The sequence below is a fragment of the Chenopodium quinoa genome, unplaced genomic scaffold (genome assembly GCF_001683475.1).
Source record: "Chenopodium quinoa cultivar QQ74 unplaced genomic scaffold, ASM168347v1, whole genome shotgun sequence".
In the NCBI taxonomy this organism is placed as follows: Eukaryota; Viridiplantae; Streptophyta; class Magnoliopsida; order Caryophyllales; family Amaranthaceae; genus Chenopodium; species Chenopodium quinoa.
In genome coordinates, this window is record NW_018743363.1 from 71991 (window position 1) to 96867 (window position 24877).

Here is a 24877-nt window from a genome sequence, read left to right on the forward strand (position 1 = left end):
GTACCAAACTCTAAAGACTGCAAAAAGTTTAGTAATGTGATTACTACGATGTATTATCTACATTTGTGTCAAAAAAAAAAATGTACTTATCTACCTTCAAAATTTTTCTCTCAAAGGTCAGAATAGAGTTAGTTCTATATTGTAAATAATGTCATAATTAGAATGAAAATACACTATACAAATACATGCTTAAGATTGTGCTATAAAATCATTGGGACTCAATCTTCATCTTTATCAACCTTGTCATCTGAAATAATCCCAAAAATCCAGATTTCTGCTCGAAAACTCCAAAGTGTTCGTCGAGAATTTGCCTATCTTTTACAATTACCAAGCTTTTCAGAAAAACCCATTTTGTACTATAAACAAATTCATGGCTACCTTCTTGTTTCTGGTCTTGGGTACGATGTTTATCTGGGAAACATTCTTATGCATTTGTACTCTAAACTGGGTTGCGTTAGTTATGCACAGAAAGTGTTTGATAAAATGCCTAAGAGAAACTTGATATCTTGGTCAACCATGGTTAAAATTTATGTGCAGCATGGTTTTGCTGAAGAGGGTTTAATGGTCTTTTCAGAATGTAGGTGGAGTTGCGATGAGAACCCTAATGAGTATGTATTAGCAAGCGTGGTGCGTGCTTGTGTGCAGATGGGTGTTCTGGCACAGGGAACTCAAGTGCATGGTTTTGTTGTAAAAGAGTGGTTTGAGTGAACATGTGTATGTGGGTACTGCATTGACTGATTTTTATGCAAAGATAGGCGATATCGATGATGCTAGATTGGTTTTTGATGAGCTAAATGAGAAAAGTTTGTTTACTTGGACTATAATGATGACAGGATATGCTAAGAGTGGAAGAAGTGATGTTTCAGTGATGCTGTTTCATCAGTTGATGAGGGATCATGATGTTGTCCCTGATAGATATGTTCTTTCTAGTGTACTAAATGCCTGCTCAGTGCTTGAGTATTTTGAGGGGGGTAAACAAATTCATGCTCATGTATTGAGAAGACGAATGGAACTGGACGTTTCTGTAATGAATGTGCTGTTAGATTCTTATGTGAAATGTGGTAGAGTATTAAGTGGAAGGAAGTTATTTGACAAGATTGATGCAAAAGATGCTATTTCATGGACCACTATGATTGCTGGATATATGCAGAATTCGTTTCATGTTGAAGCCTTACAATTGTTTCATCGAATGAATAGATGTGGTAGGAAGCTTGATGATTTTGTGTGCTCAAGCATTCTCAATTCATGTGGTTCACTTGAAGCTCTTTTGCCAGGAAAACAGGTCCATGCTTATATTATTAAAGCAAATCTCGAGTATGATAAATATGTGAGGAATGGACTGATTGATATGTATTCCAAATGTAATTCCCTTGCAGATGCAAGAATGGCTTTTGATTCAGTGATTCAGAACAATGTGATATCTTATAATGCAATGATCGAGGGATACTCAAGATTGGGAATGATCTCTGAAGCATTAATTTTGTTCCATGATATGAGGATTAAGCTGCTACATCCCAGTCTCTTAACATACGTTAGCATTCTTGGGGTAGCAGCGTCACTTTCTTTTTTGGAATTGAGCAAACAAATTCATGGCCTTATCATCAAGGTAGGTGGGTCTAGCAACTTGTTTGCAAGCAGTGCCTTGATAGATGTTTATTGTAAATGCAATTTTCTCGAGGAGGCACGACTGGTGTTTAATGAGATCAGTGAGAAAGATGTGGTAGTGTGGAATGCTTTGCTCTTTGGCTATACTCAACAGCTGGAAAATGAAGAGGCTCTTAATCTTTACAGTCAATTTCAAGTGGCTGGACAAAAGGCTAATGAGTTCACTTTTGTTGCAATGCTCACTGCGGCAAGTAATCTTGCTAGTCTTCGCCATGGTCAACAGTTTCATTGTCAGCTAATGAAATCTGGCTTAGACAGTGATGCTTTTGTCACAAATGCCCTGTTGGATATGTATGCTAAGTGTGGATGCTTACAAGATGCATACAAATTATTTAATACCACAACGTGGAAGGATATTGCCTGTTGGAATTCTATGATTTCCACTTATGCAAATCATGGAGTTGCTGAAGAAGCTCTTTCCTTGTATGAGAAGATGCTCCAAGATGGGTTGCAACCAAACTATGTGACATTTATAGGGCTTCTCTCGGCATGCAGTCATGTAGGGCTGGTAGAAGCTGGGCTTAACCATTTTGACACAATGTTCAGCTACGGAATTGAACCAGGTATGGAGCATTATGCCTGCATGGTGTCTCTCTTTGGACGAGCTGGTAAGCTGAATGATGCAAAAGAATTTATTGAGAAAATGCCAGTTAAACCTGCTGCTATAGTGTGGAGAAGCTTGCTCAGTGCCTGTCGAGCCACTGGAAATTATGAATTAGGTGCTTATGCTGCAGAGATGGCTATATCCTCTAACCCAGAAGACAGTGGATCGTACATTTTGCTTTCAAATATATATGCATCCAAAGGTATGTGGACAGAGGTGAAGGAGATCCGGGAAAGAATGGAATCGAATCTAGTGATCAAAGAGCCAGGCTGCAGTTGGATTGAAATAGATGATAAAGTGAATACTTTTGTGTCAAGAGACATATCACACTGCAGAACTGATGAGGTCTTCTCAGTCTTGCATAACTTGATCAAAGAGATGAAAGGAGTCGGTCATGTAGTTGACACAGCTCCAACCCTGATTGATTACTCATGAAGAAACTGAATAACGATTGTTCTATTGACAGCATTCGGATGATTCGTCAGGTTTATCTACTCATCTGATTTTGATAGCTAAAGATACTCCATAGTTTGCCAATTGCTTAGGTAGGAAATTCATACGTCTCTGGTGCAATTACTGCTTATAGGTATTTGGAATACTAATGCAGAGTCCAATTTCAAAACCAACTACCTTTCTACTACCTACTTGCATCCTCTTTTGTGACGGAATTTGTTCTTTTTCCTTGTTTTTTAAGACAATTAACATAGAGATGTGAGGGGAGGGTAAGACATGATTAATGGTTGCATCTGTGATTAAAAGATGATAGTGAAATCGAACTCAACACTACTTATTTTTTTTTAATTGTCTATTAGTACTGAGTAATTTACCCAATGAATAGATGTAGCTTTATACGTTTCAAAGCTAGGTAAGTGATTAAAAAATGTTACTCCGTAGTAATTACATTCACAAGGAGTTGAAATTAATTAATACTTCACAATATTTTTGGTTCAAGTTCCTCTTTCGTCTCCCCTATTTAATGTTGCTTTGTAATACATTGCCCTAATTCTTCATTTATTCTGGTCTAATGTTGTTATGACTATACCTTGACAGTTCTAAGCCAAAGTTATGACTTATGAGACTAGGTTTTCTAAACAAAATATAGACAGAAGCTTGCTCACACCAATTTTCATCAGTGGATGTTGCTTACATAAGTTCCATATATAGTTTAACTAAGTCTACCATCAGTAGACCGAACTTTATCAATGAGGTCAAAACCACAGTTTACTAAGCATCTTTATAATGTTGGATACTACTATTCCAGACGAGGTTATAATATAAATGTTTACATGATAATGCTATAATCAAATAGCTTGATTAAGGCCTAGACAATATACACCACATACTTTCAATATTTTCTCACAAATGCAACATTTGTTGATCTGCCTGCCATCTTTGCACACAAAATCAATCATATCTAGTATCTACGATTCCCTCAAAAAAATAGCATCATAACCACTGGATTTCACAAGCTTCTTCAGTACAAGAAAAACAATGGCAACAGCCAACCCCACGGCTGCCCATGTGAGAAAACGATCATCACTGGGCCTTTGATTCCTAGGTGCGAGCCTCTGTTGAACCTGTTGGTTTGAAATTCCAGCTCTGACTTGTCTAGGAACTGCTTCTCTTTGATCCACAGCATTAGCATTAGCATTAGCATTGTCAACAGCTGCTTGAGGTTCCTCGGCAGCTCTCTCACCTCCTGCATTTGCAGAGTCTACAGAATTAGCTGATCTTCCAGCATTCTCACTTCCCTCTGCTTCAGCCTCCTTTTCACCTGGATTCTCTTCGGAAGCCTGCTTCAGGTTTTCAGGAACTGGTGGAGCCTTACTAAGCATGTATTCATGTATCTGTAAAGTCGATAGGTATTAACATTCAGTAGCAATAGTATGCAGCATAATAAGAGGGGAGACAGGTCACTAAAAAGCAAGAACTAACCTCATCAATGACCTTTTGCCGGTCAGGAGTTCCAAACTTTGGTGATGCTTCACGAGATTTAATAGCTAGTTCACGTCGCTCTTCCTTCTTGTAGTCTAAAGATCCTAAAGCACCATTAGGAGCTGTTGGCATGAAAGCGATGAGTGCCACCAATGCCGTACGAACTGCCACCAGCACCATTAAAACATGAATATTAACCATGAAAATGTAGAGAAATACATGCACACATCTTATTATTTCTTCATACTATTTCAAAAGCCAACTTTAAACAAAGCTTCCAGATCAAACCCCACCACTATCATAGTCTCAAGTACACGTATGTTCATTCTCCTATCAAATGCTAATTAAGAACTAAAAAAACAAACACTGCCCCAAGAACTCTATGCTTCAAAGCAGTTCACACAGTGCATTAAATAACACTAATCTAGCAGAAAAATTCTACAGCAATTGAGAATCAAGCAGCATAGACACAAAGAAAGGCACACTTAAACCTATCCATACAACGATGGCACATACACATAACTTGTACAGCTATAATATGGAGTTTGAAATATGAGAAGCAAACAAAGTCCAGCTTACCACTCCAAGAAGGTTGCCAATGCTCTGGATGATGGTTTGATATGCTCAAACATATTTTAGTCTGGGTCTCAAAACGACCATTGGGCTGCAAAGATTCGCAGAATACAGATATCATCACATTGTTTTGAACAGGAAAATTGTAAGAAGTGATTGAGCAAAAGTAATTACCGTCAACAACATGAAAGAAGGAGGCTTGAATGGATACTCTGATGGTAGTTGAATCCTTCCATGATAGATTCCCCCTTCAAACTCAGTATCTTGGGGTCCCCTTATCGCAAATTGCCACTCAAATATGTTCTCCTGAATGAACCAGACCAGCATAACTCAATCATTAACAAGAAATTTTTTCCGAATTGCTTATTAAAGCAACCAAAGATCTAAATTCCAATACAATTGCAAGTTCAAACCCAGGCAACGGATGAAAATTCCGTAATTTGTTCTGTAATCCTCTTCTAAAGTCTATTATCAAATATCAACATTAAAAGGCAACTCATGATAATCAATTAATACTCTAATTGTTAATTTACCAGCGAAATTTTGAAATAAAGCTGCCGGAAATTTAAATTTTTATAATTCAGTAAGGAATTACCAAATTTGAAAATTAACACCAGAAACCTAGGTATGTATCCAAACAATTTCAGCACAAAATCAACAAATCTATCATGCTAATCCATCAAAAACCTTTATTTTCACTGCCAGATAAATAATTACTCGTAAATAAGCAAATTATCAATTTTAATTTAGCAAATAATGTTTCAAATAAACATGTCCCCAAAAAATTTCGTAATGAAAACCCTAGAAAATGCAATCGAGATCAAATTTGAAGCTCAACAAATCGACAAAGCTAGAAAACAATCAGAGGCATCAAATCGGAAACATAAAAGGCAAATTTTTTGAAAAAGAGGAGAGAACAACCTCCAGAGGAAGACTCATGAAATCTTCAGAAGGATTGGATTGCATCTCCTTAACTTCCATGAGGATCCGCTTGACAGCCGGATTCTTGAGGTTGTATTTGTCGGTGGTCGCCATGATTTGGAGGTTTTCCGGTGAGTTTCCCGACGAAATCGCCGGAGTATGCTTGATATTTTGATTTGCTCCGGTTGGTTAGGAGGAAAGAGAGAGAGGATGTTAAATTATTAATGGGATGACAGAGGAGAAAGAAATAGACACGGTTTTGGTTTAGTAGTTGCTTGACACGTCATGAACAACAGGTTTGCTGATGTGTCGTTTTATCATTGGGTGGGTTTTATGTGGGTCTTGCCTTTTTTTTTTTTTTTTTTTTTTTGTTGACAATTTAGATTTGGTTTCTTATGGGTCATTTGGCATTACTGTGGTTTTCTATTTTTTGGTTTTTTGTTTTTTAAAACCATGTAATAAATTTCCTATAATACATCAAAAATTAGTCAAACTTATTAAATAATTTTGAAACAGACAACAGAAAAGAGGAAACACCTTTTTTTTTGTTTTTGGTTTTCTAAAAAACAGAAAACTAAAAACTAAAAATGATACCAAACAAGCCCTTAATTTTCTGCTCCGCTCTTTACAATGGATTACCTAGCTTTTTAGCGTTGGGTGATGTTATAGATTTTTTTTTTAAGTTAATAAGAAGGATCTTACTGAATCGACACCTCTCACAGGTTTAGCCAGCCAGCTTCATAGGTCATCGCTAGAGAGTTAGGGGGGAAGTAAGAGAATCCCCCTACTCCCAAGCATTATGTAGAGGGGCGATGTTCTAGATTATTGCATTGTTTTCCTAATTGAAATTGTTATTAGTATTTCATTTTGAAAAATTGATATGTAATACTTCTTCCGTTTCTTTATAGTTGTAACATTTTCCTAAATTAAAAATGTTATAATAGTTGCAATATATAATAAAAAGAAGGTTTATATGGTGCAATTTGTACTATTACCTTAATTTAAAGTTTATGAGTCACTTGATTATACTTCTAACTACCTCTTAACCCCATGTAAGTGTATTATATCATATGAAGTTAACTTTTCTTAAATATTGTGATAAAGTGTATTGCAACTATAAAGAAATGGAGAAAGTATGTAATAGTTGAACAAAAAAAAGGTGAAGTTGACAATGTCCATTGTATAACATAAGTCTCTCAAAATGATCAATTGAGAAAAGAAAAAAAATCTTGATTACATGCACAATTCAATCTATATAACGGTTTCACAATAAAAGTTGTTGGCGAAGTCGTGAAGATCACTCTTTCTTTTTTTTTTTTTTTTTTTTTTTTTTTTTTTTTTTGACAACGGTTTAAATAAAATAAAGGTATTACAAACTAAGAGCACTATTAGCTCCTCTATTACAACGAGAATACATTAAATTAAAGTACTTCCACAATTGATCTTGTTGGTTTGAAAAATCTGCCATTATCCTTTGAGCATGCAATGAGGAACACGCCTTTATGATTATGTATTCCACATTCTCTTGAACTTGGAGAATGCATTGGAAGACGACGAACAAACAAATTCTGGCATACATATTAACGAGTTGAAAAGGACACCGAGTATCTATATCAATAAGTAAATGGGGTAGGAAAACATAGCGATTAGGGCGTAACAACACACATTGAATCACCCTTACAAGTGATTCGATACCCTTAACTGTGGGTACCATTGATCCTTTCTCAAGGAAAGAGACCATTGACATACTATAAACCTCCAAAATAACCTTTCGGAGGCCCCCAAACATTTCATTTTGGAGAGCAGTGTTAAGATAGGCATTTTTCAAAGTAATAGATTGAAAATCCACTACTAAGCTGGAATACATTCTTAGTGCACACCTAAAGGAATACATTCGTTGAAAATGACATTTGAAATTTAAAAGACGAATCAAATACAAAATGCAAGAATTGGATTCTACTCTTTCTAGATTCACATTTAGACAATTAGACATGTGTTTTAGTTTTAGATCTTTTTTAAAAAACCTAAATGTAAAAAAAGAGAATTGTACTAGCATTGTCAATTATATATAAGCAAATTATAGACGTAAATATAATACTTGTAGTATGTACATCGAAATAGTAAGTACTTATTATCAAGAAGTTGTTACACTTGTTTAGTTGTTTATCTTCACTAAACTTGAAAATTCATGAACACAAAATTTTAAAGAGAACGCCCAAAATTATTTCAAATAAATAAATATTGCTTATCTAATGACATAGCTGTAAATAAGCAGGGAAAAAAAAAACAACTAATAAAAATAATTAATAAACATGATTGAAACACATACATGAATAATTTATAAACAATATGATGATAAGCATCTCATTCTTTAGGGATGCATTTTTTTTTCACTATATATGGTCTATAAATACGAATAATATGCCAACTTCTCTAGCAATTGTGCAGTTAAGTAAGTAAAGATCAGAGGTTCTTCATTGCTTGCCAATTCAAGGTATAATATTACTCCTTTCATGTATGTCTTATTATTTGTCCTATAAATCATTGAATGTTCTGCGTAGTTTTTCTTTTAATGGCAGTTTTGTATATATATATATATATATATATATATATATATATATATATATATATATATATATATATATATATATATATATTTTTTTTTTTTTTTTTTTTATATATATATATATATATATATATATATATATATTTTATTAATTATTATTATCAAATCATAGAATACGTACGTGAGCAATGGCTTCAACTCAAGATCATGAAGCCGTTCTGGATGAGTTGGTGAAGCAAGCACAAAACGACATCGTTCCAAGGATGGTGAGTGATTTGCAACAGCAAGAAGTAGCTCTCATTGGAAACTTGAAGAATCTCACTACTGGAGCCGTGAACCTTCATGCCGAAAAAATGTGGTCCGGAAGCTTTTTTCAAAAGTATAAGGATGTTATACCTAGTGGTGTCACTATTGGGTTCAGCATACTAGCCAATATTCAAGATGGCATTAAAGAGGCCGTGGTCTATAGTGGCAGAAGCAAAACTGGACTTCAATGTGGATGGCTCGTCGCTTGGTCCAACCCTAGGGATATAAATGCTAAGAAGGTATGGACCTAAGTCACCTAACTAAGAATTTTATAAAGACGACTTAAAAAGAAAATTGAAAACAATGTTCAACATAGTGTTAGTTGTCAAATACAAGTATATTACTTAGTAATTGTTAATTTGATGGTGTATGTTGCAGGTTTATGTGGAGTGTGGGCCGATTGCGAAATACAACAATATAATTTGGGAAAACATTGAGAGTGAGCTGAACAAATCTAGTAGTAACTCCAGCCACAGTGATGCATCCACTCAGACTTCTATTCATGCTCGCATACTTTCCATGGATCATCCGGTGAAATCAGACAGCGATGGAATTACCATCGCATCGTTCAACTAGATAATTAAGAATTTAAGGCTTACGGAGTATAACATAACCTAAGTTGTTATAATAAATAAATAAATTAAATAAACGTAATTATGATATGTGGAACCGTAACTTATACAGAGTAAGATTTGAAAATATGTACTTGTACTACGTATGTTACTATGATGTTATTACGTATTTACGTAATTACCCTTGTATGTAACTCTGTACTCTATCAACTAAATAAAAATGTCACCTCTTAACATTTACAACAATTGTATATACGACTATATGAGAACATTTGGTTGTGATCCTAGGGACTAGGAATTGAGAAAGCAGTTTTCAGTTTTTCATCTCCCATGTTAAAAAGGTTAAGGTAGTGTGATCAAGTGGGTGACCCAAACAATCATACGAGCACTGAGTACAAGATACGGAGTAACAGAGAGAATCATCTTTTTAACAATGAAATTATCATTATGCCCTAATCAAGCACCTGACTGCTAAACACTTCATTTATTTTTTTTAAATTCTTAATATTGACACAACGTAGACTAGCGTAACGATTACAATAAGTATTCACAATAATCAATATTGGATAAAAAGGTGTGTTAATAATGTACTCCATAGGATTTAAAATTGGAACACTTAAAAATGAAACAAAGAGAATAGTACTTCCTATACAATTAAAAATTGAGTATAGTAAAACTAAGTGAAAACATTTTAAAACAGATGCAATAAAGTGCAACTGAACTTTCAAAAGGATTTTATTAATGAATGCATGCTAAAATTACAAACGTATTCAATATATATTAATCAAAATAAAGTACGGAGTATTAATTTATCTAACGCCCCAAAGCATTTGTTAACTTTACGAATAGAATGGTTGAGTTGACCAAGGAAACTCAACCTGCGATACAGGTATAGTTGGAAACAACGCCATTAAAGGCTACTGTACTAGACTACTAAAAGCAAGCCACATATGAAGCTACTAAAACCAACCTATATTTGTTTACTGAGCTGTAATTTCACATGTAACCCACCACTTGTCAATATGCCACTCACATGCCGCACCACACTCCCCACCCAATTACCATAAACCACACCATAACCCCATCATCCAAATCCCCTCTTCATCTTCTTCTTCTTTCTCACTCACTCACTACTTTTCTCTCTCCTCCCATTTTTTGCTCAAAATGTGTTATGTTGGTAAAGCAACCAAGATCTTCATCTTCATTGTCATTGTTCTTGCTTTCATTGGCCTTATTCTGGGCTTCACTCTCATCAAACATGGCGTTAGAAAATCTCATAAATGCTCTGAATCTTCTTCTGATTCTTCTTGTTCACCTACTATTCAACAATTTCCAAATCCAATTCCAGCTCCTTTGATTAGCACTACTCCTAACCCCAACCCGAACCCGGACTCGAATCCATCCCCTTACCCACCTCCTAATGTTAACCCAACCTTAAGCCCGCCTCCGAACCCGAACCTATATCCACCTCCGAGTTCGGGTTCGGGCTCGGGGTCTAGCCCGGTAATGACGCCGCCACCACCGCCTCCGGCGCCGGTAATGATATCTCCGGTGGTGGTTCCTGTTCCGCCGCCGCCTGCTGATCTTCCAATGCCGGTGATTTCTGCTCCTCCGCCGAGTTTAAATCCGCCGAGTCGGTTTGTTGGGTCGACTCCGGGTCCGATACCTGCTTGATTTCAATGGTGGGTTTTGTTTGGTTTGTAAGTGTTTTTGGTGTTCTTGTGTTTGATTTCAAGTGAAGTTGCCTCATTGATTTGTTGTTCATCTGCTACTGTTTTGGGAGTATAGTACTGTGAAATCCGTGGCCAATTCAGAAACCTGGGTTTTTTCGGGTACATGTCCAAGTGTCCGGGCTTGGTTATTTGTGAAAAATTTCGTGTTTTGGCATTGGCCTGAAATGAAATGAAATGAAATGTGCAATTTTTGGCATTGATACTTCAAGTGAAATGTAAAGTTTTGAGTACGATGGATTGAAGTATTGATTCAATGCCTAAGGAGGGATCAACAATCAACATGCCTTAGAATACAAATATACAGCCGATCACACATGTATATGATATAGCCCGTATAGGTACAGTAATACCTTAATTTTAAGAATGATAGTCTAGACACCCAGGTGTGGAAGCTGCAAGATATGTCAAAAATTGTGGTACGACACGAAGTACATATTTATGTGTCCAAGTGTCACACTCGACTACTTTATGGAAAGGATCCTTGGCAGATTTATTTTTGGTATAATTCAAGCTCTCTACGGCACACTCTTTAGAACATATCTGTGGTGGAAACTGGAAACTGGAAACTGGAAACGGCCATCAATCGCGGAAGCACCAACCGAGAAGGGCAAGAAAAAGGATGAGATTAATGGCTGATAAAACAGAACTGTGTGAGATACTTAGCTATATGCCTATATACCATTTACTTTTGTTTCAATTATATGCTATTTTTATCGTTTCCTCAGTAATAGTATAAGAGGATACTTGATTTATAGACAATGTAAAATGAGAATTGACACCATCCTTCCCCACTTCCTGTCAATAAAAACTAGTCATTCAAATTGAAGCATAATTTGTTTTGTTGTTTATTCTGTTCGTTAACTTTTAGGATTGCGATTCGTACTATGAACAAGAGTTGTACAACTGCGACGGGCCCTTGTACACAAACAACACATGCCTTGTCCAGTTGTCCTTCACTTGTGAACCCAAACTCGTCTTTAGAGTTCAGTGGAAGGACTCTGCCTTTTGTTAGTGATGCTGTCGCTAGCAACTATCCTGACTCTGTTGTTGTGAATTTAGTAGTCATTTCTTGATCACTCATTTCATTTTCTGTCTGGAAGTTAGCCTGCCAGTTTATAACTAAGACTGCCTTTGATTTATACATCTACAATAAGGACATTAATCTCGATCATGTTTGTTTTTTTAGCTTAATTTATATCAAGCGGGGAATCACCATAAACTACGCTTTATTTTGCAGATTAACTTCTGCAATGATACCTAATAGTCCACAACTCCACATGGTTGTACATTAAGGGCCTCAAGAGCATCTATTATACACTCGGGCATATCTATACCTCGAAACTCGTAAGAATTCATTGTACACTTAAGTATAGTAGAATTTGATATTTTGATCTGATTGAATTTAGGTTGCCCATCCAGTTATTACTACTCACTACTCAGCATTAAACCCACCTATCTACCAACTAATTTCAATTTTCTAACAGCAAAAACACTTTTTTCAACACCAATTTAGCAATTAGCATCAATTGGTGCACTTTAAAGGTACTACCTTTTTTTACCTTTATAAAAACATTATGACTCCGTTTTTTACACACAGACAACAGGCGTTACATTACTCCGTATCTGTAGTTTACCTTGCAGACTTACCCAAAACAACTATTGTTAATTGGTATCCACTGTCATATTCTATTCTTTTATGTTAATCTTGTTGTTTGTAACACATTGAAAGGCATAGTGCATGTGTGTTGAACATTACTCTGTGTAAGAGTTATATACTTATATGATTGATTGATATTTGTAAAATTCTAACCATAAGACTAAGACATGGGAGAGAGAGATAGACAAGAACCACAAATTAAAATAATGATATACTCCCCTGTCCCTAAATAAAAGTCTTATTTGTTCACTTTTTTATAAACCAAAGTTTACAATCTTATTGTATTATACTCCATAGGTACTTTTAATTAACCACTAATATTATTTTAATCCCTTTCTTAAATTTTACAAAAGAAAAATTATATCTTAAATTGAGGGTGGAGAGAGTAGTACGTTTGATTATAGACTCTAATTTGGAGATTAGAGATATATAGAAGTAAAAATTATAGGTTAGTTTTGCATAACAAGACATAGATGAATTTTTTCCAATTAAGTTTTGATTAAGGGCATGTTCTCTTACGTTGAAATTCAGTTCAGTTCAGCTCAATTCAGTTCTGTTCAGTTCAGCTCTTAATTTCCTTCTCTTGTAAAATATTCATTTCAGCTCAGTTCAGCTCAGCTCAGTTCAATTCAGTTCAGTTCAGTTCAGCTGAGTTCATTCAATGAGAACAGACCCTAAGTGTCCTTTTTTCAATTGATGCTAATTATTTTCTATACATCCTATAAATATACAAATAAACTTCTTATGTGACTATTAAATTTGAACTTTCTTTCATTAATGTTTCATTAAAACCTATCTTCTTTGATCATTTTAGCGACTTAGCATGTACACTTCTCTGAGTTCTCTCATTACAATGTCTTTGACCCAACCTACTTTTGTGTCCCACTTTTATTAAGTGACCTTTCAACCTAGATTATCCCGACTCGAACCGCCGAACCAAGTCAAATTAGGCCTCATCTAATGGCTTGAAATCAGAATACTCTTCAACAAATTTTCCAGTGTCACTAGCTTAGCGCACGTCTAAACTACTGCCACACTCTGCCATCTCTAATACGGAGTACTCCGTAGCAAGCAAGAGAGATAAAAAGTCAAAAGGCAGAGGCAAAGGAAAAGTCAAAGGAGAGAGAAAGAGAGGGGAAAGATGGCAACCATAGAAACTTGGGTAAACAACCATGATACAGTCTACACTGCAGCAACTCGCCACGCTTTTATACGCTCCATCCGCGATGGCTCCGTTAATCTCTCCTCTTTCAAACGCTGGCTGGTTCGCTACTTTCTCCGTCTCTATAAGTTCTTCCTGTTTTGACATTTTGTGTTTACTCTCAAGTCTCAACATGAAGAAATTAATTTGTAAAAATGTAGGTTTGTGGTTCATATTACACTAATCAGAGATTATATAGTATAGTCTTTTATATAATTTAAGCTTGAAATTGGGCATAAATTGATTCTTTTGAAGATTATTTTGATATTATTAGAGTTAACCATGTGTTTTGATGGTGAGAAAATCCCAATTTCCCATGACAGATTTTAACAAACTTTAACTACTTAAGAATGTTTGAACTTTAAGGAATTGAACTCAGATACCCTATAACTGTATTCGCCCTTGCCCTCAGATTTGACTGTTTTTTCAACGTGAAAAGAAAAAGGCCTCATCATAGCTTCTGTAAACTGTCTGGTTTATCTAATACTGATGTTCGCATTGGTTAGTCTGTATTTCTTTGTTTATGGTAATGACATCAATATCGGAAATACTCAGTATGTATCTTCTCTGTGTCGAATTCAGGGTCAGGATTACATATTTGTCAGGAAATTTGTTCCTTTTGTTGCTAGTGTCCTGGTGAAAGCTTGTAAGGAATCAGATGATGAATCGGATATGGAAGTTATTTTAGCTGGTTTGGCTTCTCTGAATGATGAAATTTCTTGGTTTAAGAATGAAGCTGCTAAATGGGATGTACAGCTCAGTGAGATCACTCCTCTGAAAACAAACCAGGATTACTGCAGGTGACATGCTCAACTGTCTAATTATACTCTGATCGGGTCTCTAACAAAGGGGTTAAATTGAGAATATCGATAAATATAGAAAGATAACACAATTCGATATCATGAAGACTCAGATATTCAGCTTATAATTGATTAATCATAACAGAAATCTTTTCTTTTTTTCAGTATTACCTTATGCTGATTGTAATGTGCTCACGTACGTGCTCTATGTTTAGGTTTTTAGAAAGCTTGATGCAACCAGACGTCAGTTATGCAGTGGCAATGACGGCCTTCTGGGCTATCGAGGCTGTTTACCAAGTGAGCTTTGCCCACTGTCTTGAAGCTGATGCCAAAACTCCGTCAGAACTCAAAGAGGCTTGTGAGAGGTGGGGGAGTGAAGGGTTTGGCAAGTATTGTGAATCTCTGCAGAAGATTGCTGATCGATGTGTATCAAAGGGATCGCAGGATGTGCAAAATAAAGCTGAAGCAATGCTTTTGCAAGTTCTTGAGCTAGAAGTCGAGTTCTGGAATATGAGTGAGGGACAGATGAATTAAGGAGCAGAAAGTATGTGTATGAATTTGTGTTTCGGTTGTGTTTCTTGTATGTTTTACAGCTTAAAGTTGGTTTTGAATCATAAACACTTTTTTTTTTAATATGAAAAGAGCTCGTAAAAGCTAGTTTGGCAGGCAACGATAATGTTACATACGATATAAAGGAATACTATCGTATTACCATATTATCAGCTTATAACCTTGACACAAGTATATAAACAAATACATCAAGGTCAATTTGTAAAATGCTACTCCATAAAACAACTGTGCTGCAAAAGTTAGAGATTTAGCTTGTCAATCCATCCAAGTTTTATGTACAAGCTGTGACACTTACAGATGCAGAAGCACAAAAATACAGAGGACTAATATAGCGTCTGACACATTTTTGCATTAGCTTCAGTATATACAAATTGATTGCTATGCTTCTGAGGTTCTTCCCTAGTGTTTGTTATGCTACAAAAAATACATTAGCCACCCATCAAGAGAAGGATGAAGGTCAGTCATCCAGCAATATAACACCATTGTTTTTACACAGCTTCTGCTGAGATACACTGGAAGAGTGTTTGCTTCTCACAGCTACTTTACTAGACAGTTCCTTCTCAAGCCTGTTGCGGAAATACTCCAAGCTCTCAAGATCAAACCAGTCTTTATGCATCTACAGTATGACGATAAAATTTACATTACAAAGTGAAAAGAAATACGTGGAGTAAAGAATGAAGGGATTAAGACTCATGTACATACAAAGTATGGGAAATCAGAGTCACAAAAGTTTTCAGGAGCAAATTGCATAAATAAGTTGATGAAATAGAGAACGTAGCTTCCACATTCCTCATCACCCCTTTGTTGAGGCACCTGAAAATGGCATCATATATGCGTAAAGCAGATTAGGGTTGTTCCTTAATATAGATAAATGTGTACAAGGTTCATTTACTTCAATCAGGGCTAAGATCACCTTAGGTATCAGGAGAGGAATTTTAGAAACCACATTCCTGTCTTCTTCCCTGCCCTCTACCCTATAGATGTCCTGAACAAACCTGAACCAAAGACAACCAGTGAACAACGTAAAGTGATTAACTGGGTAAGCAAACCACCAAAACTGTATTAAGGTCAGAATTCTTTCCTGGAAAAACAGAACAAACAAGTAGGGAGAGCAAATTTTGAAGTAAAATGTAGTAATTACAGAAACAAAAATGAAGTATCATACTTTCTAATCTCAGGTTCAAGTCTCTTTGGCTCTGCATTCTCAAGTGAGTCCAGCAGCAACATGCATGGGGTTCTAGTTTTCGAGTCAGAACTATCACCAAAGTGGACAAATATCAAGAGGCTCCAGTGACTCCTAGTGAAATAAAAAAATAAATACAAAAAGAATAAGAAGAAGAAATCAAGTGAGAGATGGAGTCAATGAAAAGAACCCAGATATAGCATGGTATAGCAGCAAATTTCAATCGACAGCAGCAATTACCAACAACAAACAGGAACAAACACGTAGTCCTTGGAGAAAATGCTTTTCTTTTTAATCCATGTCAGAACTTTAGTTCTAGTAGAAGCTTTTCGGTACAATGAAAACCACAGACTATCAAGATATGTAAATGACATCCTCTTCTCTTCTGAAAAGCTCTTCCAAACAACCCTGAAAGTAGAATAAGAATGCTAAATGGGCCAAAAATAAGGGAAACATTATTATAAGTGGAGTATTTAGAAGTTAATCTTACTCCATGTAATGCTCAAATGTTTCAGTGTCTAGCTTCTTTCTTATCCTGGGGATAACATGATGGCCACCCATCAACTTGGTGCGCTTAGCACGGGGACAAGTATCAAGAAAACAAGGTGAAGTGTGCTTAAACTTCTTCTTTATCTCCTTAAATTCTGTCAAAGTTATTTTCTTTTCAATTTTATATTGAGCTGCAGCTATGTGTAGCCAGCAGGAGCGATGTTTAGATATGCTATCTCCAAAGAATCCTACCAGTAGAAAAAAAAAAAATGAGGTCTATATCAGGATTTATGTAAAGCATTACTTTTGAAATGAATTGTAGTAACAAACTACCATCGGATAGAGTTATGAGAATGAGAATGTGGAAAAGCTTTGAATACATTCATGAAATAATACAACCATTTATAGTGTTAAAAAAGAGTATTAAAGGCTAACAATGATACATGAAATGGTGTGAAAGATTACAAACAATAATATCAAATCAAAGATAAAACATAATATCCTAATATACCAAAGACTTTTATAGAACTAGTATGCCACAGCTGAAAACATTGTATCTTTAAAATAACTCATTAAAATTCACTAATACAAAGTTCAACAATAAGTTGATCAAAATCATTACTTTTAGTTATTAAAAAAAACAGACTTTGAATCTTAAAATTAGACAGTTTCTTGGTTACATAGGATTATAGATTTAGATAATTTGAGCACATCATAATTAAAAATCTCGACAATTTGCATAATTAAGACCCTTAGATCCGACGGTGAAAGTAAAAAGGGGACAAGCAGCCCATATCAAGTGCCAATTTTGAAGTTTTATTTGTATAATTATAGAACAGGTAATTGTTCTAAGCCTCCAAAGTCCAAAACTCCAACACAGTAATTGCCAAAAAAAACCGAAAGATGATACTCCATAAAAATCTCTATCAATAACATTGTTTTAAGATATCAAGACCTAAAATTTCCTAAATTAATCACAACAACAACAACAAAAAATAACTAAAATCTAGTATTATATTTACAAAAACACATTCTTTTTCAACCACTTTCTCGAATTACCAGAATTAATCAACATCAACAGAGTTTTCTTTTCTTTCATCTTCTTTTTAATTTTACAGATCTATCACTATTCACCTGTAAAAAAGTAAAATCAATTTCATAAATGCAAACTAACTTGCTCAAATTTCAAGGAGAACTACCCATTTGCAAGAATTTAACACCAAGTTCACACCTTTTTTAATTCAAGAAATTCATATTATATAATTTGTTTTCATGTAATTATAGCTTTCCTGCATCACGCATAAACACAAGAAGTCACAACAAATCAATCAAAACCCAGAATTTAAACATTAAAAAACATAATAATTATAACTTTAACGAACCCCAACAACCCAAAATTTAATACCCACCCCAAAAAGAATACATTATTAATAAAATATAGTAGCACATAAATTGAAAATTGGGCAAAAAAAAAAAAAAAAAGCTTGAAAAAATGTTGAATTTGGAGGAAATAGAAAGATACCAGCAATTGTAAAGTCGAATTCATTGGAAGGAGGCTTTCTTGTTCTTCGTCTCATCACAAAAATTGCTCTGCTCAACTCTTTCACTGTTTTTCCCTCTTTAATTTTTGCAATTTTGCTAGTTTGTACTTGAGAAATACTTCGTACTTGACAGCAACTTGTATTTGCTCAATTGCTCATTTATATTTCTTCAATAAATAAGTTAAGTGGAGAAAGGTGAACCGTTTTTGTTTTTTAAAAAAAGCGAACCGTTTTATGGTTAACAAATGGAAGCGGGATATTTTGGTAATTTCAATTGCGGTAGACCTTTTTTTTAAAAAAAAAAAACAGTTGTGGTGGACTTTAATCATTTCTTTGTTGAGTTCACATAGGCTCTGTTTTCTTTAAATTATTTTTAGTTAAGTTTAGCTTATATTTTTCTCTCTCATATAATATGGTTCAGTTTAGTCCCAAAATAGGCTCGCAAAGTGGTTCTTGGTTCTATCTTCTATCCACATTCTTATTAGGAAGAGAAAAGTGAATATACGTTATTATTTCCTCCGTTTTATCAATATTGCAAAATTTTTACTTCGAATTTCTTTTCAAAGCCTTCTAAATAATTGCAAAAAAATCATACTCGTATTATTAATATTTAACCAATTAAGTTTGTTTATTAATATTTAAAATTATATAACCAAGTAGCTTAGTGAAGTTGGTGAGGAATTCACTTTGTAATTTTAAGGTTACGAATTCAAGCCCACTAACTATATGGTATTCCATATGCTCCCAAGAAATGAGTATACACGTACCAATGCTCTTTTTTTTAAAGGAACATGTACAATCGTTACTATATTTTGTTTAATGGTTATATTTCAGGGGGTGTGAAAGCAATTTTATACATTCAATAACCATAAAAAGATACACATTAGATTTCTAATTTAAGTGAAAAGAGCAAAACCTTAACGAGATAATGGGTGTTTCAAAATCAATCTTGCTTGAAGTCCAAAAGTGCTTTGATGTTCATAAAGAAGTGAAAAAAAAAAACTTAAGTTCGTCATATATGTAGAATTTTTTTTCAGCATTCTTTGTGAAAACATAAAGTTGATAAGCAAATAGTACGAGTATTATATTAGTATCATCAAATACTACGTACTATTAGATTATTAATATCAGATATTAGAATATTAATATCATGTACTCCGTAATAGCCTTGAAGGATTTTCCTTGCAAGCTCATTTTAGATTGAATTTGATGGTTCAAAGTTCAATGCATTCAATGGAAGCTCAACTTTGGGGTTTGATTGTTAAGAGACTACCTTGATTCCAAATTTCCACTTCAGGTCTTTTTATTGCAAAAGCTTTGGCAGTAAGGCATCAAATTTCTTCGATTTAATATTTAAAGGTGACAATCTATACATCATCACTCTACGCTTTTGAACTTCACAACTGCCATAGAGTTGGAGAGTACTAAATGAAACAGCAGGAAAATGTTTACATTTGAGCCATACATCCCTGCTAAAATGGCAATGTTACCACAACAAATTAGAAAATACAGAGTATCAGACTATCAGCAGACCTAATGACTCCTAAAGACATCAACATTAAACCTCCTGCATGCCCATTGATGGTGGAATGATGTTATCTGCAGACAATTCACAAGAAATCGAGATCAATTTTGACCTTAACTCTTCAGTTATGTCCTCGTCCCTCACCTTATTAGCACCATTTAAGCCTTTACAATGCTCATACAGTGACCTTGAACTAAACAGCTTTTCAGGTTCAGACTGCGAAATAGCAATGAGCAACTCCCTGAATAGATCCAACGAAACCACTTGACCCGGGGATTTTATAGCCATAAACTGTTACTGAATCCTCCTGAGGAAAGAATAATGTTGTTATATAGAAGCATATAGCAGAGCCAATCATAAACCAAATTAAGAGGAATTGTAATACTCTCTGTCTAGAAATACAAATAAAATTCACAAATTTCATCCAATAGTAAATTATCAGAATTTCGAATATGCCAACACTCAGATGAAAGAGAGTAGTGCAGTAAATCTTGCCATATCCTTCACTGTGAGGGTTAATGCAATGTGACAATTAATTCCATAAAGAGTAGTGCAGCAAATCATGCCTTAAGCTTTACTGTGAGGGGTTTATGCAACGTGACAACTAATTTCGTTAAGAGTAGTGCAGTAAGCCTCCATCTAATCAGCGCTTCCTCCCTAGAGAGGTGACTTTCAGCAGTCCATCCAATCACACATATAGTAAGGTAGCAATCAAATAGGCCAGAGATTAATATCAGACAATCACACATATAGTAAGGTAGCAATAAAATAGGTCAGAGATTAACAATCAGACATCAATGACATTGGCCAAGGCAAATCTATCTAAAAGTTAAACTCATTTAAAGGAAAGTTGGAGTATACTACAGCCTAAGTAATTATGAAGCGATTGGATTGCAGTTTCAAATGTATGAACATAATACATCAGAAATGCCAAAAGGAACATAATCACTTGTAATAAGCAACATAAACAAAATTAACAAATCCACAATCATGCCAAAAGTTAAAGAAACCCGATTTTTGCTATCAAACATTAGCAAAAATTGTGAATTTTCATTCCTAGACAACCAAAGGCAAGGTAACAAATCTATCATAACAATAGTCTGTTCCAAGGAAATAAATTCAAGCAACATTTGTATCAAGTTATCAACTACTCCATATGTATATATCCGGCTTAAATAAGCAAAACACCGATATCAATGAATTAGAGTATCATCCAAATGATTCACGCAAAAATACCCACTCGACGATTCAAAAAAAAAAATCCCGGTAAAACCATATGACAATAAGGGAAGTAACCCATTAAGCTTATAATGGGATAAACTATGTCTTCTTTTATCCTAATAAAGTTCCACATTTGCAAATCTTAAGGGTGTGTTCTATCCTAGTAAAATCATGTTACTCGTCCTGTAACACAGTATTTACGAATCGTTAACTCTTTCACATTTGACAAAATACAATTTTGACTATTATTATACATATCATATACTCCAATTCAACAACTATTGGCCGATTCGAGCTTCAGAATAAAGTTCACTTTAACAAAATTAATCTAACAGCTACCCATTAAACTTTCATGTAAAATAAATGATTTTAGAGATAGGTAGATTCAAACAAAGACCCATCAAATAATATTTAAAGTTAACAAAACAAAACCAAAAATATAATAACAAAGCTTAAATCACCAAGAAATATGATGGATAAATAAAAATATGAGCATTATTGAAATCAAATGCAGAAAAAAATTAATAAAAGTAGTTGAATAAGCGGATACCTGAAGTTGAAGAGAGATCTGAAAGGCGAAGAGATTTGAAAATGAGAAGGTAGTTTGTAGGATAAGAAGGAATATGAGATGGAAGAGCCCTTATTGTAGACTGATTGATTTAAGGATAGACTATAGAGGACCAACGGAGATGCTTCCGGAAAATCTAATTGGGTCCACTTAACCAATTTTTTATCCAATTGTATTTTTATTGGAAATTTTGCTTGGATTTTAAGTTGGGTAGGCAAGTGTCAAACACCGATCCAAAAAAAATATACCAAAATTGAATTTCAATTTGTTTGAACATAATAATTTGTTAGGGTTTAAAATATCCTACTCGACTTTATCGAACCTAACCTGAACACCTCATATTGACACATAATAGGCTATGATAATATATGACTCATTTTGACTAACACATTACACCATTATTAATGTGCGAGTTTAAATGCTTCGTATTAATATTGAAAAAAGGTATCCAAAAAAACAAATAAGTGTGGATTAAGGGCTTGTTCTGTTTAGTTTAATTTCAACTCCAATCAATTTAGTTCAATTGTTTTCAGCAAATCGAAACAGACTCTTTCAGTTCAGTTGTTTTCAGTAAATTGAAACAGGCTTAAGTTCAAATGGAACAATATCATAATAATAATGAGGGAATTAGCATGAGTGTGCAGTGCAGCCCAACGATCTGAACAGGCCCCAATGTTCAAGTAGTTCATTTGCATTGGAAATTTGGAATAATGGATAGTATTTGCTAGTCTCGTTTTATTTGCTATATTTTGTGTTGGACTTTTCAGAAAAAGTTGTTAGTTTGCTACATAAGTTTCAATGTGCTTTTGAGTGATATCAATGTTTAGCTTTTTTAATAGTGTAATGAAATGAACTTCATCAATGATAATATTGGTCAAAAGTGCAACTTAGACATTTGGGATTATAAAAAAAAAAAAAAAAGCAATACTGCAATAAAAAAATGAAGAAACATCAAGGCAAGTACTAGTATGATTTTTAAATCAAACAATTAGTTAGGAAAAACACAATTATAATTCGTAAATATGTAAAAATACATAATAGATTATATAATACATAACCATTAACTTAAACTTTTGATTGAAATAATTTATTTGGTTAAAAACATGGTATCTAAATAACATAATCTCGAACCCTATATAGATAACTAATTAAATTAGCATAGCCCCAGTAGCAAAAGTCAATACTCCATAACACACCATCTTCGTCGGAGAGAAAGGTGTGATAAATGAAGAAGCCGACTTCTTCATCTTTCTACAGTCATCGTCGTCGTCGTCATCTTGCTTCTTCTTGTGTTTTTTATGGTGCTTCTTACCATCATCGTCGTCATCATCATCAGCATGGGATATAAGGGCGTTAGCTATCAAGAGCATAGTTAATGAAAAGACTATAATCAACTTCTTATTGCTTAGTCTCACCATTTTTGAACTAGGGTAATTAACAAAGGTTTAAATCAAATGAGATTATAAATTATATGGGTAGTTAACATTTGGTGTTCTTTTTATAGTAAAAACAGCTTAGAAAAGCTATATGGTACGTCGTATTTTTAGCATGCAATCGAATATTAATACGGTGTTACTATTTCTAAATCAAGATTTTGGACCGACTGAATACAAAATCTTTTATTTTAGCATGTTACGAGATCATAATTATAATTACAATATATACTTGCATATAATTAAGAGATTTTGATTATGAATGCGTGTGAATGCTAATACATTTGATCGACTTCACTAAACAGGAGGAACTCAAAACTTAAAGTTTCTTCATTTTTTTTATTTATTTATTTTTTATTGCATGTGTGCGCATGAGGCATAGTTAAGAACTTATGATACAGAATATGGAGTATTTCAAATTTGTAAAATTAATATAATGGATTGATTTTCTATACTTGCTTTGATTAATCTCGATTTATAGTGATAAATCCCACTCATCTTCCTCTTTTAAGTAAAATAGAAAATTTTGTCAAAAACCATCTTTTTAAAAATAATACGAGAAATTATTACCACCCAATTTAAAACTTTTGTTGTAATTCATTATTAACGACTTTATCATTATCAATCTACTACAGGTGGTGTATTGGCCTACTTTTTTTTTTTCCAAGTAAGATGAAAGACCCTACGTATTAAACCAACACCTTTCTCACGTTATAAGTCAGTCCAGCTTCGTAGGTCAACGCTTGAGCGTAAAGGAGGGAAGATAAGTGAATCCCCCTACCCCCAAGCTAGGGCCCCAACTCCCCAAGCAAGTGTAATTGTCTAGTTGATGAGATTCAAATAATCACAAGATAAGTTTTCCACCAACTCCGTTACACAAGTAAATTCTCCACCAAGTCCACCAAGGTTTGCTTAGTTAAATTAACCTATTTGCTTAGTTTTATAATATTGACCTACTTTGCATCAATACATTTTGGGCCTTTTGTTCTCATACAAGTATCCAAACAGCTAGGTTAAGGTGTGATTACTTTAGTTAATTTAAATTTATCTCAATGTAACAAAACTTATTTAGATCTTATTTACTAAAGTTAACTTAATTAATTACTTGTATCAAAACTCATTTTTCTTAACCGATCTACTATTCCAAACTTATTAATCCTATAACAAGAGTGAAAACAAGGTAATAAATAGATTGGCCTAAATTTAAATACTTTAGATGGATAAATAATGCTTTAGAGGTTAGTTAAATTATATGACATACTCCGTAGAATTTAGGCCTCAATTTACCTCATTTTTCTAGGATTACATATCATAAAAATTTAATTAAAAACTACCTTTCTTAAGATTAATAATAATTGGCCTACTCAGCTTTCTTCTTTTGTATATTTTTATTTCTTTTCTATTTCTGCAAGATTGTTACCTAAGTATATTCTAAAATCAAATCAACCTACATTAAATTCTCTATCTTCACAAGCTTATGCCAGCAATAGCCAATAATATCTTAGGCTGTAAATTGTGTCCTCACCAAAAAAAAAAAAAAAAAAAAAAAAAAAAAAAAAAAAAAAAAAAATCTAAATTGTTCAAGAGTACTTCACCTCATATAATGTGTTTTGACAGCATTAATATAATCAACTTATTAAACTATACAATGAGCTAGCTTTCACATTTTAAGCAGTCATTTTTTTTCTCTTATATGATGACACACGAGATTGTAGATGAACTAATGAATTAAACCAATTGGTTGTATATTCTCTCTCAATCTTTGTGATCCCTCGATAGTGTTCGAGGATTCTTCCCTCTCTCTATTCATGTAC

General features: G+C 34.1%; 6 protein-coding genes and 1 long non-coding RNA gene across 7 annotated transcripts; 4 read left to right on the forward strand and 3 right to left on the reverse strand.

Annotated features, from left to right (window-relative positions):
• The first annotated feature begins 27 nt into the window (after positions 1 to 27).
• On the forward strand, positions 28 to 3345 carry LOC110738045 (pentatricopeptide repeat-containing protein At4g39530-like). Its single transcript, XM_021918410.1, is given in 2 exon segments — positions 28 to 690; positions 692 to 3345. Coding segments are annotated over 2 exon segments (2541 nt in total). The 5' UTR covers positions 28 to 162; the 3' UTR covers positions 2705 to 3345.
• Positions 3346 to 3489: 144 nt separating this feature from the next.
• LOC110738046 (ubiquitin-conjugating enzyme E2 32-like) lies at positions 3490 to 5945 on the reverse strand. The gene is made up of 5 exons (XM_021918411.1): positions 5699 to 5945; positions 4952 to 5083; positions 4784 to 4868; positions 4205 to 4368; positions 3490 to 4116 (listed from the first exon to the last, which is right to left on the reverse strand). The coding sequence occupies exons 1-5, from the start codon at positions 5810 to 5812 to the stop codon at positions 3691 to 3693; spliced, it is 921 nt and encodes a 306-aa protein (XP_021774103.1). The 5' UTR covers positions 5813 to 5945; the 3' UTR covers positions 3490 to 3690.
• Positions 5946 to 8052: 2107 nt separating this feature from the next.
• Positions 8053 to 9382, forward strand: LOC110738047 (jasmonate-induced protein homolog). Its single transcript, XM_021918412.1, has 3 exons — positions 8053 to 8192; positions 8437 to 8809; positions 8949 to 9382. The coding sequence occupies exons 2-3, from the start codon at positions 8453 to 8455 to the stop codon at positions 9144 to 9146; spliced, it is 555 nt and encodes a 184-aa protein (XP_021774104.1). The 5' UTR covers positions 8053 to 8192; positions 8437 to 8452; the 3' UTR covers positions 9147 to 9382.
• A 924-nt stretch (positions 9383 to 10306) lies between these two features.
• LOC110738033 (proline-rich receptor-like protein kinase PERK2) lies at positions 10307 to 11948 on the forward strand. Its single transcript, XM_021918399.1, has 2 exons — positions 10307 to 10779; positions 11744 to 11948. The coding sequence occupies exons 1-2, from the start codon at positions 10307 to 10309 to the stop codon at positions 11946 to 11948; spliced, it is 678 nt and encodes a 225-aa protein (XP_021774091.1).
• Positions 11949 to 13330: 1382 nt separating this feature from the next.
• LOC110738049 (bifunctional TENA-E protein-like) lies at positions 13331 to 15203 on the forward strand. Its single transcript, XM_021918414.1, has 3 exons — positions 13331 to 13796; positions 14316 to 14533; positions 14749 to 15203. The coding sequence occupies exons 1-3, from the start codon at positions 13674 to 13676 to the stop codon at positions 15065 to 15067; spliced, it is 660 nt and encodes a 219-aa protein (XP_021774106.1). The 5' UTR covers positions 13331 to 13673; the 3' UTR covers positions 15068 to 15203.
• A 76-nt stretch (positions 15204 to 15279) lies between these two features.
• Positions 15280 to 18508, reverse strand: LOC110738048 (probable ubiquitin-like-specific protease 2A). The gene is made up of 7 exons (XM_021918413.1): positions 18298 to 18508; positions 16777 to 17023; positions 16527 to 16694; positions 16269 to 16400; positions 16017 to 16098; positions 15806 to 15916; positions 15280 to 15719 (listed from the first exon to the last, which is right to left on the reverse strand). Exons 1-7 carry the CDS (start codon positions 18350 to 18352, stop codon positions 15561 to 15563), a joined length of 954 nt encoding a protein of 317 aa, XP_021774105.1. The 5' UTR covers positions 18353 to 18508; the 3' UTR covers positions 15280 to 15560.
• Positions 18509 to 19594: 1086 nt separating this feature from the next.
• On the reverse strand, positions 19595 to 21760 carry LOC110738051. The gene is made up of 2 exons (XR_002514544.1): positions 21613 to 21760; positions 19595 to 20148 (listed from the first exon to the last, which is right to left on the reverse strand). It is a non-coding gene; the product is annotated as an uncharacterized LOC110738051 (long non-coding RNA).
• Positions 21761 to 24877: the final 3117 nt, after the last annotated feature.